This window comes from Diadema antillarum, unplaced genomic scaffold (genome assembly GCF_040938485.1).
Source record: "Diadema antillarum isolate AM-2024a unplaced genomic scaffold, OU_Dant_1.0 seq00000839_RagTag, whole genome shotgun sequence".
NCBI lineage: Eukaryota > Metazoa > Echinodermata > Echinoidea > Diadematoida > Diadematidae > Diadema > Diadema antillarum.
This window is the reverse complement of record NW_027271715.1, coordinates 426,636-440,773: the sequence shown is the minus strand read 5'-3', so window position 1 is coordinate 440,773 and position 14,138 is coordinate 426,636. Positions and strand designations below refer to the sequence as shown.

Below are 14,138 nucleotides of genomic sequence, written 5' to 3'. Positions count from 1 at the left end.
TCTGGGTAAATAAGACCTTATGATTATAATTATCATTTTTAGGTCGTGAAATTGTGTTATAGTATTATATGGTATTGAAAATGGAATGCAAAATTACACTTCACTGAACTCAACAAAGTAATTTCAATCATTATTTCTCACAAAACAAACAAATTACACAACAACAACAACAACAGCAGCAACAATTGTATTCAAGTAAATTAATCATTGCTAGCCAACCCTCTTCATTTGGGCGAACACTGAAGTATTCATACATAAAATATATTCGCAGGTTTCTAATCACACAATTCTCAACCCGGAAGATGGTTAGGGTCGATGCCAGTCGCTTCGCAGCTGACGTCCCAGAGTTGCTTTGCGAGGGTCATGTCCTTAGCCAACTTAGACTCCTTGGCCAGCTGACAGTTTGAGAAATATCCACCGCTATGCTGTGTAACTGATTCGTCGACGGCACAGTAGATTGTTGTCTGGGCTCCGTCCTTTTCGCTCAACGCAAAGAAACTGTGTATTCAAAGATACAGTGTAATATTACTGGCAAAGGCAGCTTGTTATCCAAGTCAAGGTCAAAGAACGGAGGTCGCAGATATAGACGAACTGAATTAGAATATGATCTATCAGACAGAGGATGACATGTGCAAATTATTTATGTCTGATGATAGTTAAAGACACAAAGCAGTTCTCGGAAGTTTGGTAACTCATGTTCCTTTAAGTCTCAAGCATTTTTCACCAAAATCCCATGAACGACTTACCAAAGGAAGGGAAGAAACAGATAGTACATAAATTTTTGTCCGCTAGTTGTCCAGGATGTTTGCCAGATGCTGGAGTAAATATATCCAGGATGCAGCGAAAAGGCAGTCACTCCGGTACCCACTAGGCGGCGCCCTAACTCTTTGGCGAAAAGAACGTTGGCTAGCTTGCTTCTACCGTATAGATCGAATTCAAAGACTCCTGCGAGATTCAATAAAAAATATTAACACGAGTAACAATGGACAAGACATGTTTCCTTCCGAAAATGTTAGCAATCTATTCTTCTTTATATTGTGACGTAGACTGCTCGTTGTTTAGTCACTTGAACATTCTTAATGGTTACCGAAGGCGCCGTTCTGACTATAGGCCTATCAACGTAACTTGTGAGCAGGTGAACGTATTGACAGCTGTACGTCTCATTCTACATGATTTAAACAGGAGACAGAATTAAACGTTTAGACTACTCCTCCTCAGTAGGCATACAAGAAGAAAATCATACCCCCCCCCATGCCGTTTGTTTTTACCAAGAGGCAATTTAAACTCATGTTACACTCGTACCTACATGGAATACAGTTACAGAATCACAAACACAAAGGGGACTATTTATCAATTCGTTAACGACTCATTGAAAATCACAAAATCAGCTTCGACCCCTTACCCTTAGCTGACTTGTTTCTGAAATCAAGATCTGCTACTCTAGAGAAGAGCCAGCCGTGAGCGATGGACGAAACGTTGATAATCCGACTGGGGGCGCTTTTCTTTAACATGTCAATCAGTGTCATGGTGAGAACGAAATGACCCACGTGGTTCGTTGCCATGAAGATATCAAAGCCTTCAGAGGTCACGCTGTACTTTGTCCCGCCAATTCCTGACAAATAAATGTATTCAAAATAATTTTTGCATTAGACATTCCAAGTGAATTCCTTCATACCCTTATAACGTATTTCAATGCTGGTGAAAAGGTAAAAAAAAATCACTGATAAGCAACATGACCAAATACAAGTAGTTCATTATGTTCGGGAATTCCCCCTCCCCTAAAAAAAGAGAGAAACAACCCGAGTAAATCGTCTTCACTTGTCTTGCCTTCCCTTGGCCCTTTGAACTGAACTTTTCACACAGAAGTCAACACAGATTGAATACCTTTTCAGTGGTGCTCCTTCCCCGTAGTGCTTTCTGGATTTCTTTACGTAGAATTTGGTAATAATCGTCATTCGACAATTATTATTCCTGGCACGTCAGGACATCTGAGTCTCCCTGAATCTGGTGTTTGTAAAAAGATTAATGCGCAGCAGCCTGACTCTGTCGACTCTGTCCATCTGTCGATACAATGTACTACTTGTAATTGTCCAATATGGTATATCGACCCTCGCCTGTCTTTGTTGGGTGAGTTTTGTCACAACTTTTTTGTAGTTTATGCTGATACCGACTTATACTTCTGAGTACAGATCTTTTATCCATTTTTCTGACATTCCTTATTCCTTTCCTAATTTTTTTTTTTTTTGCTGATATCACTGTAGTGTCTGTTGTGTTTTTGGTTTCCTTTGATTTTCTTCTTTTTTCATACATTTCCAGGATCTCATCTGTAGTCCAGGGTTGACTCTTCCAGCGGTGTTTCTCCAGAAAGTCATTTACAGTTTCTGTCATCATTGCATTGCATTTGGTTGCAATCACCTCCGTATTTTCGTCGGAGCAGTGCTTCAAACGTTTTTTGTTTGTTTTTGTTTTTAGTTTGTCCAAGTTCAACCACAGTCTAGTGTTCTTGTTGAATTACAATTTTATTTACTTTTGCCATGTTTGCAGGAGGATAAAGCACTTGCTGCCTCCTTGATCTCCTGGCGAAGGAATATTAAACTACTCACACACACAAAAAAGTTGCTACTGTTTGTTTGTCCCATATAAGGCAAAGAAAGTGGATTGTTACATATAATGCGAAGAGATTTCATTTATTATTACCTGCATTGTTAATGAGGATATCGAGTCGTCCCTCCTCCTTCAAGATCTGATCAGCGAAAGCTCGAACCGACTTGAGGTCAGACGTGTCCACCTGTTTGAAGACCACGTTGTCGCTTCCTGATCTCTGGCGGACCTCTGCCAGAGCTGCTTGGGCTTTGGTCGGGTTGCGACAAGCCATGATAACCCGCGCCCCTCGGCTGGCTAGGTCCACGGCAGTCTCGCGTCCGATGCCAGCATTGGCACCTGAGATATATTTGTTGATGACATCAAATGTTCATGGTTTAAATTTTCTTGAAGGCAAGGGACTAAATACAAACATGATAGACTGTTTCTAGTCTGCTCTGAGTAAGCTACTTACTTGTATCTGAACTTTAAGCAAGCCTGTGTTGAGTTTAATAAGCAAAACCAGGGTGAAATAATTTCCTCTATTGTATCCTTTACAACTCTTTGATCAGTTAGTTATGAATATGCAAAATTAATGAGCGAGTTGATGTGATCTCCTGGCAACTTGTATAGTTTGTACACAAAATCTTAAAATGTTCCATTTTTGTTTGTACTAACAAACTCTGGTATGCGACAACAGTCTCAAGTCAAGATTTATATGACTGATCGTCATTTTAAAGTGAGTCAGCCAGGAATAACACTGTTTTACACTTTGATAGGAAAAAATTGATTTTCCCCTGCTGATTGGTAAGAGTGAAGTTATATTATCAGCTCATTCATTGTCGTATTCATATTAAAAGACTATTCGAGATGTGTTCAACAAAAATTAGAGAGACTTTGCAATGTTATAGCTACCCTAATCTTTATCTGATTTTGGTCAAATTTTCGTTGTTGTGCTTATAAGACATCACTAGGCCTTCTTACAGGAACTTTGATCACGTCAGGGAGATGGAAATCTTCCTACTTCCCTGATCTGGTGCAGAATTCCAATTTAAGTTTTGATTAAATCCATGCATGCGCCCTCAACGCTGGATAAGGCGGTCTCAACTATTCGTGGATGCCACAATAGTGGTATAATGATTATACACAATAAAATAGAATATATATTGGTGATTCAACATATTATGCTAATATTTTTTTATCATAATGACATATCATAATTGTCAGATCGTGTCACAGATTGATGTCTGATGATGATTTTTAGCGTTTGTTATACAGTCTCTTTTATTATCATGATCACTGATTAGTCTAATATTTTACCTTTAAAATATAGTGTGATCTTAAAGTGTCTCGCGTAGATTTCCATTTCAAGTGAAATCAGTTTTCATGACGCCTGTTCTCCGACCTGTATCTTACCTGTAATGATGACAGTTTTCCCATCGAGACGAGCCTTGTTCTTAACACGCCTAGTCCCTCCATAGAACCAAACCCAGTACGCCCCGTACGCAACGACGAGAAATCCGACAATGCGAACCGATAATGGAGCGACTTGCAACCAGTTCGTGACTCGATGAACCAACTCTGAGCAGTAAGAAAGTGTGTCTCTGACAAGATCCATAATGAGATGCAATCCAACTATCAACCAGGTTTAATGATGACACTGTGCTTTGTGTTTTCCTCTTTTTTGCGTATTGCCAGCTGCAGGAGTTATTCAAAGGTACGTGCTAATGTTAGACACCTTTAATACGTGACAACCTGCAGTTCACCTGCTTATTACAACAGTTTTAATAACGTGTGAATAGTTTTCTATTCCAATCATGGAAATCATGATCACATACGCTGCCCTGCTGTTCAACTCATCAAGTCTAGAGTCCGTTTTATGAGTAGGCCTACGTGACACCTCAACAGTTCAGTTCAGAACTAGACGACAAAATACGTCGTATATTATAATCTATGACGTTGACTACCCTGCGTTAACCAAGTTTGTTATTCGGCCAATCTCTGATTAATTTCATGTTTTAACAACTTTAGTTTATGTTCATGAAACCAACGTCATATGTACCCTGCAACCTTCTGCGTTCATTTCAATAAACATACACTTTGTAGTTTCCGACTGCCACCTGACACACACACACACACACACACACACACACACACATGCACAATCTTGTGTCATAATACAACGTAGTTACTTATAGATTTGATATTTCCTACAAGATAAAATAGACGAATTGGTGTCTTTGAGATGTTAGATCCAATTAAAAACGTGATGACATGTGCATTATTATCTATCTATGTATCTTTATAATTATGCATGAATGTGTGTATATATAATTTTATCAAACAGCTAGTAAGCTTCGCATGGCTCAAAGTCCTCTGCATGATGGGATGGGAGAAGCTAGTGCATTGCGTTTGGCGATCTCCGACTCTCTCGGGAGAGAGCCTCTTCACGTACACTGTCCCGAAATTGAGCAAAAAGGGACTCCCTATAAAGGAAATGTTTTGATTCAGCTCTGATCGTATAAATATTGGGTCATTCGTGGGGGCATTGTAAGCCATTGTATGACCGCCGGTGGAGTTCCTCAAGCTCCAGCGCAAAGTCGTGAGCGGTGGCTCAATCTTCGTGTAGCCATGCATCGTGTTTCCTTCTGTAGTCCTATCGTACGGATAGACTTTTCAGTATTTTGGGTGCCATTTTGTGAACTTTTGTAGGTATCGTACTTTCTTCAGCTTCTTACTGGCTTTTGATCGACGTTGGGCCAACATCGCAAGAAAGTGAAATGTCCATATTCGTATGCCATCTCCTGTCAATTTCGGGATAGTGTGATGCCATCGTAAGGAAGCCGTACGAGAGTCTATCGGCAGCGTTTGCAGACCATTCGTGAGTTGGCATCCAGGTCGATTGTCTTGTTCAAGATTATTTAAAAGACCTTACGAAAATCCGCCATCGCGAGACGGTAATATGAAGGCTTTAAAACATGACCCGAGGTTGACTTAAAGGTGATGTTCGGCTCATGCGACAGCTAGTCTCATCTTGTGCAGAGGCTACAGATGTTTTTACATCTCGCAGTAGCTGAAAAATGGCTGAGTTGGAGCAAAATTCTACCTTGATGGATATAAACATAATTAATGCGGATTATATTGTGCAAGTCAAAATTCACGAAATTCACAATACCTTTGACCTGTGAGAATTTTGATTTAAACTTAAAATTACATGCTTATATCCATCCGGAGTAGATGTTATTATTTTGAAACTTTTTACCTTTATTTCTATTTTCTTTTTATTTGTGGAGTGAATTTACACTCATTTTCTCCTTTTGTTTTGTTTTGTTTTCTGGCTTTTTTTGTATATCAGATATAGGCCTACTGATGTCTGAGAGAGATAAGAAAAGGAACGGTTGGGTCTGTTGGCGAAAAAAAAAACAACTAAAAAGTTGTAATGTTCTCTGGAACAACACTGAATACGTTGGGATATTGCCATTGATAGGAAAATGAGCGAGTACATGAGCGACGAGCAGACGAGTAGATTCGACGGAAGGAAGTTTAATGATTCCAGCTGATGCACATAGCAAGGCATTAATCAAATACAATAAAATGACAAACAAAACGTTGATCACACAACTCTTTATTATCATCGAGCGATTTTGTAAAGGTATACGACCGAGAATAAAGGTAGACAGATAGTATACTGGTGTCACATACATAGTGAACAACACAGTGAAAGTATCCACCTGGAAGAGGCTATTATACAGAAGGGAATAACTCTATTTCTATACAGGCCGCTAGTGGCAGGTGGACGTTGACAGAGGGGAACTTATTCCAAACGGGTATAAGGAGGACATCGTAATTCTGATCATTGTAGAAATGTATACGTATGTTTCTACATGGTTCGTTTTACATTAAAATAAAAACTGGGAAACTGGGAAATGTAAATCAGATATTCAACAGTTAGCACAGAACCTTCGATTTTAATTTTAAATTTAAATTTAATACATGTATAGTACTTGGGCACCCGACATCCGGGTACCAGATGATGGTTTGGACGGAGTGAGAGAGAGAGAGAGAGAGAGAGAGCAAGAAATAGCACGGTCTATCTCAAAATGTGCTCTAAAGAAATTCAAGTTTTATCTGTTATGAAACTATCTGCCGGATTGTTCAAGCGATTTTAAATGGCAATAAAAGGACAATAAATGTTAAATCAATTTATCTTACGGAGGTTGTCAATAAATATAGAAAGAAGAATCGACCATGTCATTTCAGTCATCAATTTGACTGGACTTAAAACTGTTATCATGTTTTTAAAAAAAATTGTCGGAAGCTACCCGCTTCAATTAGGCGAATTCTGTGAAATGTTCCTATGCATATCGTTCTCAACCCGGAAGATGGTTAGGGTCGATGCCAGTCGCTTCGCAGCTGACGTCCCAGAGTTGTTTGGCGAGCGCCGTGTCCCTGGCCTTCTTAGACTCCTTGGCCAGCTGACAGTTTGAGAAATATCCACCGCTATGTTGTGTGACCGATTCGTCGACGGCACAGTGGATCGTTGTCTGGGCTCCGTCCTTCTCGCTCAACGCAAAGAAACTGTGTGTGTAAAGATACATTGCAATATTACAGGCAAAGGCAGCTTGTTAGCCAAGTCCCTGATTCACAGAGAACAGAGGTCATGAATAAGAGAGAGCTTTTGATCCAGCGGAGATAACCTTTAACAGTGAATTAGACTAATTTTATTCTATCAAATGATAACATGTACAATATACACAATAAATATACGCCTGATGATAGTTGAAGACGCAAGGCAGTTGTCTGAAGTTTTGTAACCCACATTCATTTCAATCTAAGACACTCGTCAACAACATCAAAATGATATTAAGGACCTACCTAAGGAAGGGAAGAAACATATAGTAGATGAATTTCTTTCCGCTGGATGACCAAGATGTTTCCCAGATACTGGAATAAATATATCCAGGATGCAGCGAAAAGGCAGTCACTCCGGTGCCCGCCAGGCGGCGCCCTAACTCTTTGGCGAAAAGAACGTTGGCCAGCTTGCTTCTACAGTACAAATCGAATCCCACGATACCTGCGTGGTGCAAGAAAAGCAACACGAGTAAAAAATGAGTCAGTCATGTCTTCTGCTATGTCATTAATCTCTTATTCATCATACCTATACGTGACGCAAACTATTCGCGTACCAGTCAACAACGAATTCATAATCGCTACATCGCAGAAGGTGCAGTTCTTTTAGAAACACAACCTTAATGGGGGCATCTGACGCATGGACATGTATTCGTATCAGGGAATATGATTAATGCAAGAGATTGAATGAAACGTTTCGACTGCTTTATCACAATAGACATGATACAAAATAAGATCATACGTCCTTAAGACGTCGTCTGTTTTACGAAGACGAATTGACACTGTCTAAATAGGTATAGGGGCATTAGTAAACTTCGTTACACTCGTAGTTAAATGGAATATTATATGTACCAGGGGACATATGGACAGATCCATCTTTCATATTAACTCTGTTTATGAGTCTGTAAATGTTTCGTTAAATATCACAAAACCTTCGTTTTATTCTTACCCTTGGCAGACTTGTTTCTGTAATCAACATCTGCTGCTTTGGAAGAGAGCCAGCCGTGAGCGATGGACGAAACGTTGATAATCCGACTGGGGGCGCTTTTCTTCAGCATGTCTAGGAGTGCCATGGTGAGAACGAAGTGACCCACGTGGTTCGTTGCCATGACGATATCAAAGCCTTCAGAAGTCACGCTGTCCTTTGTCCCGCCAATTCCTGACAAATAAGTGTATTTAACAAGTTGCATTAGACATTCCTAATTAATTTCTTCTATTCTCAGAATGAAAATGTCCCTCGGATAGGACATAAAAAGGAGGTCCCATGTGTGAGAGAGTCACTACTCTTGCACGTAAAAGATCCCGCTTCATTCATTCATCGCAAAGAGCAGGGTGTTTAACCCGGTGAAGTGGTCCCGCCTCACATTCCAACTGGACCCCATGGAAGACCAGCTTAGCATAGCTGAATATGGGCTATCCAGCCATCTTCTCAGATGGAAATATAAAGAAACAAACAAAATTTTGTGAGAAAATAATGTCACTGATCAACATTGATTATTATGTTGTATTAAAAAGAAATAATTATCAAATTTATTGTCTTACGGGGCAACAGAAGAAACATCCACGTTCACTGCAGTACAATCCTCAAAATGCAATTTAATAACTTTGATTTACTGGTGATGTAAACAAGACACAAACGAGAAAAATGCTATTCTTTAGTTCCGTGAGGTAAGGTGAAAAGAATGTGGATCGATATTATATTAAGATTTATTTCTGAGTGGCTGCCTTTTCGCTGCATCCTGCTGCCTTTTCTGCTCTTATTCACCTGCGTTGTTGATGAGGATATCGAGTCGGTCCTCCTCCTTCAAGATCTGATCAGCGAAAGCTCGAACCGACTTGAGGTCAGACGTGTCCACCTGTTTGAAGACCACGTTGTCGCTTCCTGATCTCTGGCGGACCTTTGCCAGAGCTGCTTGGGCTTTGGTCGGGTTGCGACAAGCCATGATAACCCGCGCCCCTCGGCTGGCTAGGTCCACGGCCGTCTCCCGTCCAATACCAGCATTGGCACCTGATGAGATATGATATTCGATCACATCTAATATTTGAGTTTAAAATTCTTTTGAAGGCAAAGGAATAAATACAAACATTACACAGTGTTTCCATCCTGCTGTGAGTATAATGTATTTGTGTTTGAATTTTAACCAAGCCTGTGTTGAGTTTTAATCAACTTAACAGAGTAAAATAACCACTTTTATCATACCCTCTACAAAAATTACACCCGATTGTTGCAAGAAGCCTCTCTTCAGTCTATTACTTAATGATGCACAAAATACCGTGTGAAGAACCCTCCGTTCAAATCTTTTGATAACCAGAACAAAATCAAATGAACAGAATTCAAAAAGCTTCTTAAAAATTGAACATAAGAAGAGAAAGTTGTAGAAGTCCACATGATTCACCAAAGACGCTGAAATCAGAATAGGCTATGAAGTAATCACTTTCTCCCTTTTATTTTCATAACAAAAACAAAACTGTGATTAAGATCATGTTTTGGTCTTGATTTAGCAACTAAAATTCGTCGTTATTTGGCTACTAAGAACTACAATGATCAATATCAGATAACAATACCTTACAGATTTCATGCTAAAGAATACAATTTTGTGAAGAATCGTGAGAGAGAATGAAATAATGAAGACTATGTTTGGGGTAATGACAGATTTCGCTGCTTTGCGGAAACGCTGTGAATTTAAAAAAATCTTACAACTTTCTTCCTATTTTAGGTCCGAATTCGACGAAATCTTTATTACTCTGTCTGTTTCATTCATTGATATAATCTTTTAAAGCCAACTAGTGTTTGGTTTTGGTGCTGATTGCTCTTTTCAGGGATTCGCTGGACTATTTCTGAATCCATTAGTAGTCTTATCTAATAAGACATGACGAATCTTCTGCAGTGCTGAGCAAATATTGATCCTTTATAGTGATATGACGAGGTCAAAGTACAACTATGTAATTTGACCAGATAACGTTTTTTTTCAACTCCACTTTTAGCAGAACACAAGCCGCAAACTTCTATTTTGAGCATCAATACATGTTTACACAGACACACAAACATACATAAACATTTTGGTGAAGGGGCTTATACTGAACATACACATACATGGAATCAAGAGTGTCGTTGAACTTTAACAGAAGATAAATCTCAAGAATGGGAAAAATTTTACTCTGTCCACCAGTATGACCAGAAAATCTGTATCCATCGACGATTCCTTTCAGAAATTTCTTAGAGAAGTCACAGTTAATTTTCACGGAATAATATGCAGGGGCCGCGTAACGATGGGGGTGGGGCTGAGAGGGTTGCAGCCCCTCCCCACGCCCGTTGATGCTCTTAAAAAACAAACACACACACACGCACAAAGAAAAAAATGTGACTTTCCAAAACTTCCGTTCTTAGATTTTTTCAGTCTGAGCCGGTGGGGGGTGGGGGGGGGGGGGGTGGGAGAGACTTTGACCTACCCCCCCCCCCCCCCCACCCAACTGAACTCGGGTAAACGTTACGTGACTCCTGACGTATTTCATATGATTTCCCTAGTATGACTTGCATTGCATGACAGTATCACTTACACATATACATGTAGGCCTATACTGTTTGTACGTATAATATTGTTATTGTTTGACGCGTTCTCATAATCAAATGGTAGCTGGCCAGCTTTGAATTGAGGACAACGTTTAAAGATTTTGTGTGTGCGCATTTGTGTTGGTAACTCTTTTTCTTCCGTTTGTGCAGACGGCAGATCTAAAACTCGGCTTTTTTTTTCTTTTAACGTCGAATTTTGTGGAATGAATTCCCGAGTCATGTACAGTATACCCTACGTACCAGCTCAGTGTACCATAGAGTTCCATGCGTGCGCCAAAGAGATGTAGAGTCCTCCCCATTCCAATGGAATGTTTGTTAACTTTAGCGAGTAAATAGACGCATTACGTAACCAGACTATTCAACTGTTCTTCCGTCTTTTCTACATGGAGCTCAATGGTTTCATTCCCTGACTGCTCGTCTTCATGTATCAATTGTTCGTTACGACTGTTATAGAAATAAGCTACAGACACCAAGGACTTCTTGATGAAACCGATTAGGTGCTAGGCCATCCACCTCCTTGTAAACGCAGAGCTCGTGTTTGACAATTTGTTTGAATAAGCATTATCCTATAACTAATTTCTAGTAGAACACATCGCATTTAAGTTAGGGAGAAAGCGGACAGTTCGCTCAGGAATTTGTTCAAAGGAATTGTTTAAGTTTTGGCAAAATCTCTTCGTCGCCATCGCTGGATGAAATGGATACAACCATTGTGATGTCACAATAGTGGCACAGCAGACAGACAATACAAAGAGAATACAACATACAATGTTTGTATATTGAGTTTTCTATTCTAATGACCAAGCACATCATTCCGACATTATGTTGCTAACAGGAGAAAACTTTGTTTTGTAAAACTCTGTGTGGTTTCATTATCGATACCACTGTGATATCACGAGTTGATGAAGCCTTTTTATCTAGCATTGACGACACTAATTAAAAAAAGAACTTTGAAAGTCTTATAAAGTTTTGAAGAGATCGTCAAAGATTTCTCAATTTAAGCGTAACTGCGTTGATATTTCTGTGAGTTTGAGGTAGATTCTCATTTCAGGTTTACAACAAATGGTCGGTCTGCCGTATTACAGGCCTACAACTTTTCTGCTAAACTCACCATCGAATAAGGTTCATATGAATCCCACAATTCAACCGAAAATGCTTGCGATGGTAAAAGGTTTCCAAGACGCATGTAGATTTATACTGTATTTTGAGTGAAATCAGTTTTCATGAGGCCTGTTATCCGATCTGTATCTTACCTGTAATGATGACAGTTTTCCCATCGAGACGAGCCTTGCTCCTAACACGCCGGGTCCCTCCGTAGAACCACACCCAGTACGCCCCGTACGAAGCGACGAGAAATCCGACAGCACCTGCCGCGATGCGAACCTGTAAAGGAGCGGCGTGGAAATCCTCTATTCCCCGCTCTACGACCTCTCGGAAGTGGGTAAGTGCGTCTTTGACCGCCTCCATTGCAAATCTGAAGCTTGTGGACAAAGCGCAGCTTCACAGGGTCCGTTGTGAGTTAAGACGCAGTACATGTACAATGTACTATCATTATCTGACCATGATGACGATTTCGAATGGACATTCCTCCTGATAAGCCGCACTTTACACAGATTAGTCTACCGCGTCCTTAAATTCACAGTTTACAGGCTTTCAACTAATATTTGCAGAGAAAAATGAAAGATGAGGAGGACGATCGAGATATCGGCCTTTGGAGACTCCCAGGGCGACCTCGTTGTGGATAGGGAGCTCTAAAGATGATAAAAGATGCTGGAATCGATAGGTGTTAATGATGCAGGGGCCGCGGAACGGGAAGTGCTGATCCAATCACACACGCACATACACACACACACACACACACACACGCACGCGCGCGCGCGCACACACACACACACACACACACACACGTGAAGGAATTAAATATAATTATTTCAGTTATCTCCATACATTCACTTGTTATCCACAAGGCTAAGAAGAGCACTGTACAGAAAGTGATATGGGAACGTTATTGTATAGTGGATGGAAAGACTGAACTCTTTTATCACGTGGACCCTCTTTGTTCAAATCAAGCAGGTTGCTAGCTAACAGCATTGCAGTCTTTTATCCGCTCTTTACATTTAGCTACAGGGAAGGTTTGCTTACACTTTAAGAGCTACCTGTCGTCTGGGCCTTTATGTCTTTAATAAATCGTATCACCATGTCAACAACAACAACAACAACAACAACAACAACAACAACAACAACAACAACTACAACATCTACATCAACATCAACAACAACCAACCAAAGAAACAAAAAACGAACAAAAACAGAATACACATGTACTAGTAACTGGCTCCTGTCTACAAGGCAAAGTACTGTTGATGTATTTTCACACTAATACTAGGTGTTTCAAAAAACATTTCCCACTTTTGATTCTTAATAATTCAAAAACTAGATATCAGATAACACTGTCATTGATATGAGTGATAGCTGACAAGTGTACAATTTGGTTGAAGGTGGTTTAAATATGAAAGCATAAATAAGTTTCATGAAATCCATGATTAATTTCACAGTTAGGTTCCAGACTTTGCTCTATTTTCAACCCTCTGTACAAAATTTCACTTTGCACACGGGTCCATGGGTGTGTATGGGAGTATGTGGTTAACACCCTGACAATGGTCCTGAACAATAGCCAGGGTTTGAATGCTTCATTATTCATTCATGAGAAATTCCGCTTTCACAACTAGTCTTTATTCAGCATCTGGCAGTATCTGTGTAAAGTCAAACGCCTGTCGATACTGTCGTTGAGTCGCGTCAGTGCTCTCCCTACTTCTGAAAAACAAAATTACAATGAATACCTTCTGTTCTATGGTAAACGTGGTGACAGGGTGTAAAGAAAATCAATTAGAGTATACAGTATATACACTTGTGTATATGGAGCCTTAAATAAATCTACTCTGAAACAAATCGCCCCAATGATAAATGCTGCTGAACTCTTTACCAAAAATGATCTCTATCGAAAAAGCGAAAAATTTGTCAGACTATTTAATTAGTAAACACTTGTATTAAAATGAGGAACTTTAGATCATTTATGCTTATTTATATCCCAAATTTAGTGATATGTGAAGCAAAATTTGAAAATGATTGCCAGCTGGAATGAAATGTGGTGTTTGCAAGCACTTTACCGTGCATGAATTCAGACTAGCAGTGCCCAGGGCAATCCACATGAATTATTGATTAAGCATTCATGTGCCTGGGATCGGAGCGCCACACTGACGCCTAGTCAACAGGTGGTTCAGGCATGTCCATTGTTCAGGGCCATTGTCAGCACACACTCACATACACATCATTGGTTCCTGTGCGAAGTTCAATTTTTGTA

General features: G+C 39.9%; 2 protein-coding genes across 2 annotated transcripts; both read right to left on the bottom strand.

Moving 5' to 3' along the window:
* Positions 1-290: 290 nt before the first annotated feature.
* On the bottom strand, positions 291-4,198 carry LOC139740166 (retinol dehydrogenase 12-like). The gene is made up of 5 exons (XM_071650754.1): positions 3,997-4,198; positions 2,698-2,940; positions 1,403-1,612; positions 747-945; positions 291-498 (listed from the first exon to the last, which is right to left on the bottom strand). Exons 1-5 carry the CDS (start codon positions 4,196-4,198, stop codon positions 291-293), a joined length of 1,062 nt encoding a protein of 353 aa, XP_071506855.1.
* A 2,752-nt stretch (positions 4,199-6,950) lies between these two features.
* Positions 6,951-12,244, bottom strand: LOC139740165 (retinol dehydrogenase 12-like). Its single transcript, XM_071650753.1, has 5 exons — positions 12,031-12,244; positions 8,975-9,217; positions 8,159-8,368; positions 7,456-7,654; positions 6,951-7,158 (listed from the first exon to the last, which is right to left on the bottom strand). The coding sequence occupies exons 1-5, from the start codon at positions 12,242-12,244 to the stop codon at positions 6,951-6,953; spliced, it is 1,074 nt and encodes a 357-aa protein (XP_071506854.1).
* Between the last annotated feature and the right edge of the window lie 1,894 nt (positions 12,245-14,138).

Excerpts from the sequence above, each read along its gene's own strand:
- LOC139740166 (XM_071650754.1), bottom strand. The coding sequence starts at position 4,198 with ATGGATCTTGTCAGAGACACACTTTCTTACTGCTCAGAGTTGGTTCAT. Across the intron at positions 2,941-3,996 it reads GAAAACTGTCATCATTACAG|GTGCCAATGCTGGCATCGGA; the intron begins GTAAGATACAGG and ends AATATATCTCAG. Across the intron at positions 1,613-2,697 it reads TATCCTCATTAACAATGCAG|GAATTGGCGGGACAAAGTAC; the intron begins GTAATAATAAAT and ends TTTATTTGTCAG.
- LOC139740165 (XM_071650753.1), bottom strand. The coding sequence starts at position 12,244 with ATGGAGGCGGTCAAAGACGCACTTACCCACTTCCGAGAGGTCGTAGAG. Across the intron at positions 9,218-12,030 it reads GAAAACTGTCATCATTACAG|GTGCCAATGCTGGTATTGGA; the intron begins GTAAGATACAGA and ends ATATCTCATCAG. Across the intron at positions 7,159-7,455 it reads ATGTTTCTTCCCTTCCTTAG|TTTCTTTGCGTTGAGCGAGA; the intron begins GTAGGTCCTTAA and ends TTACACACACAG.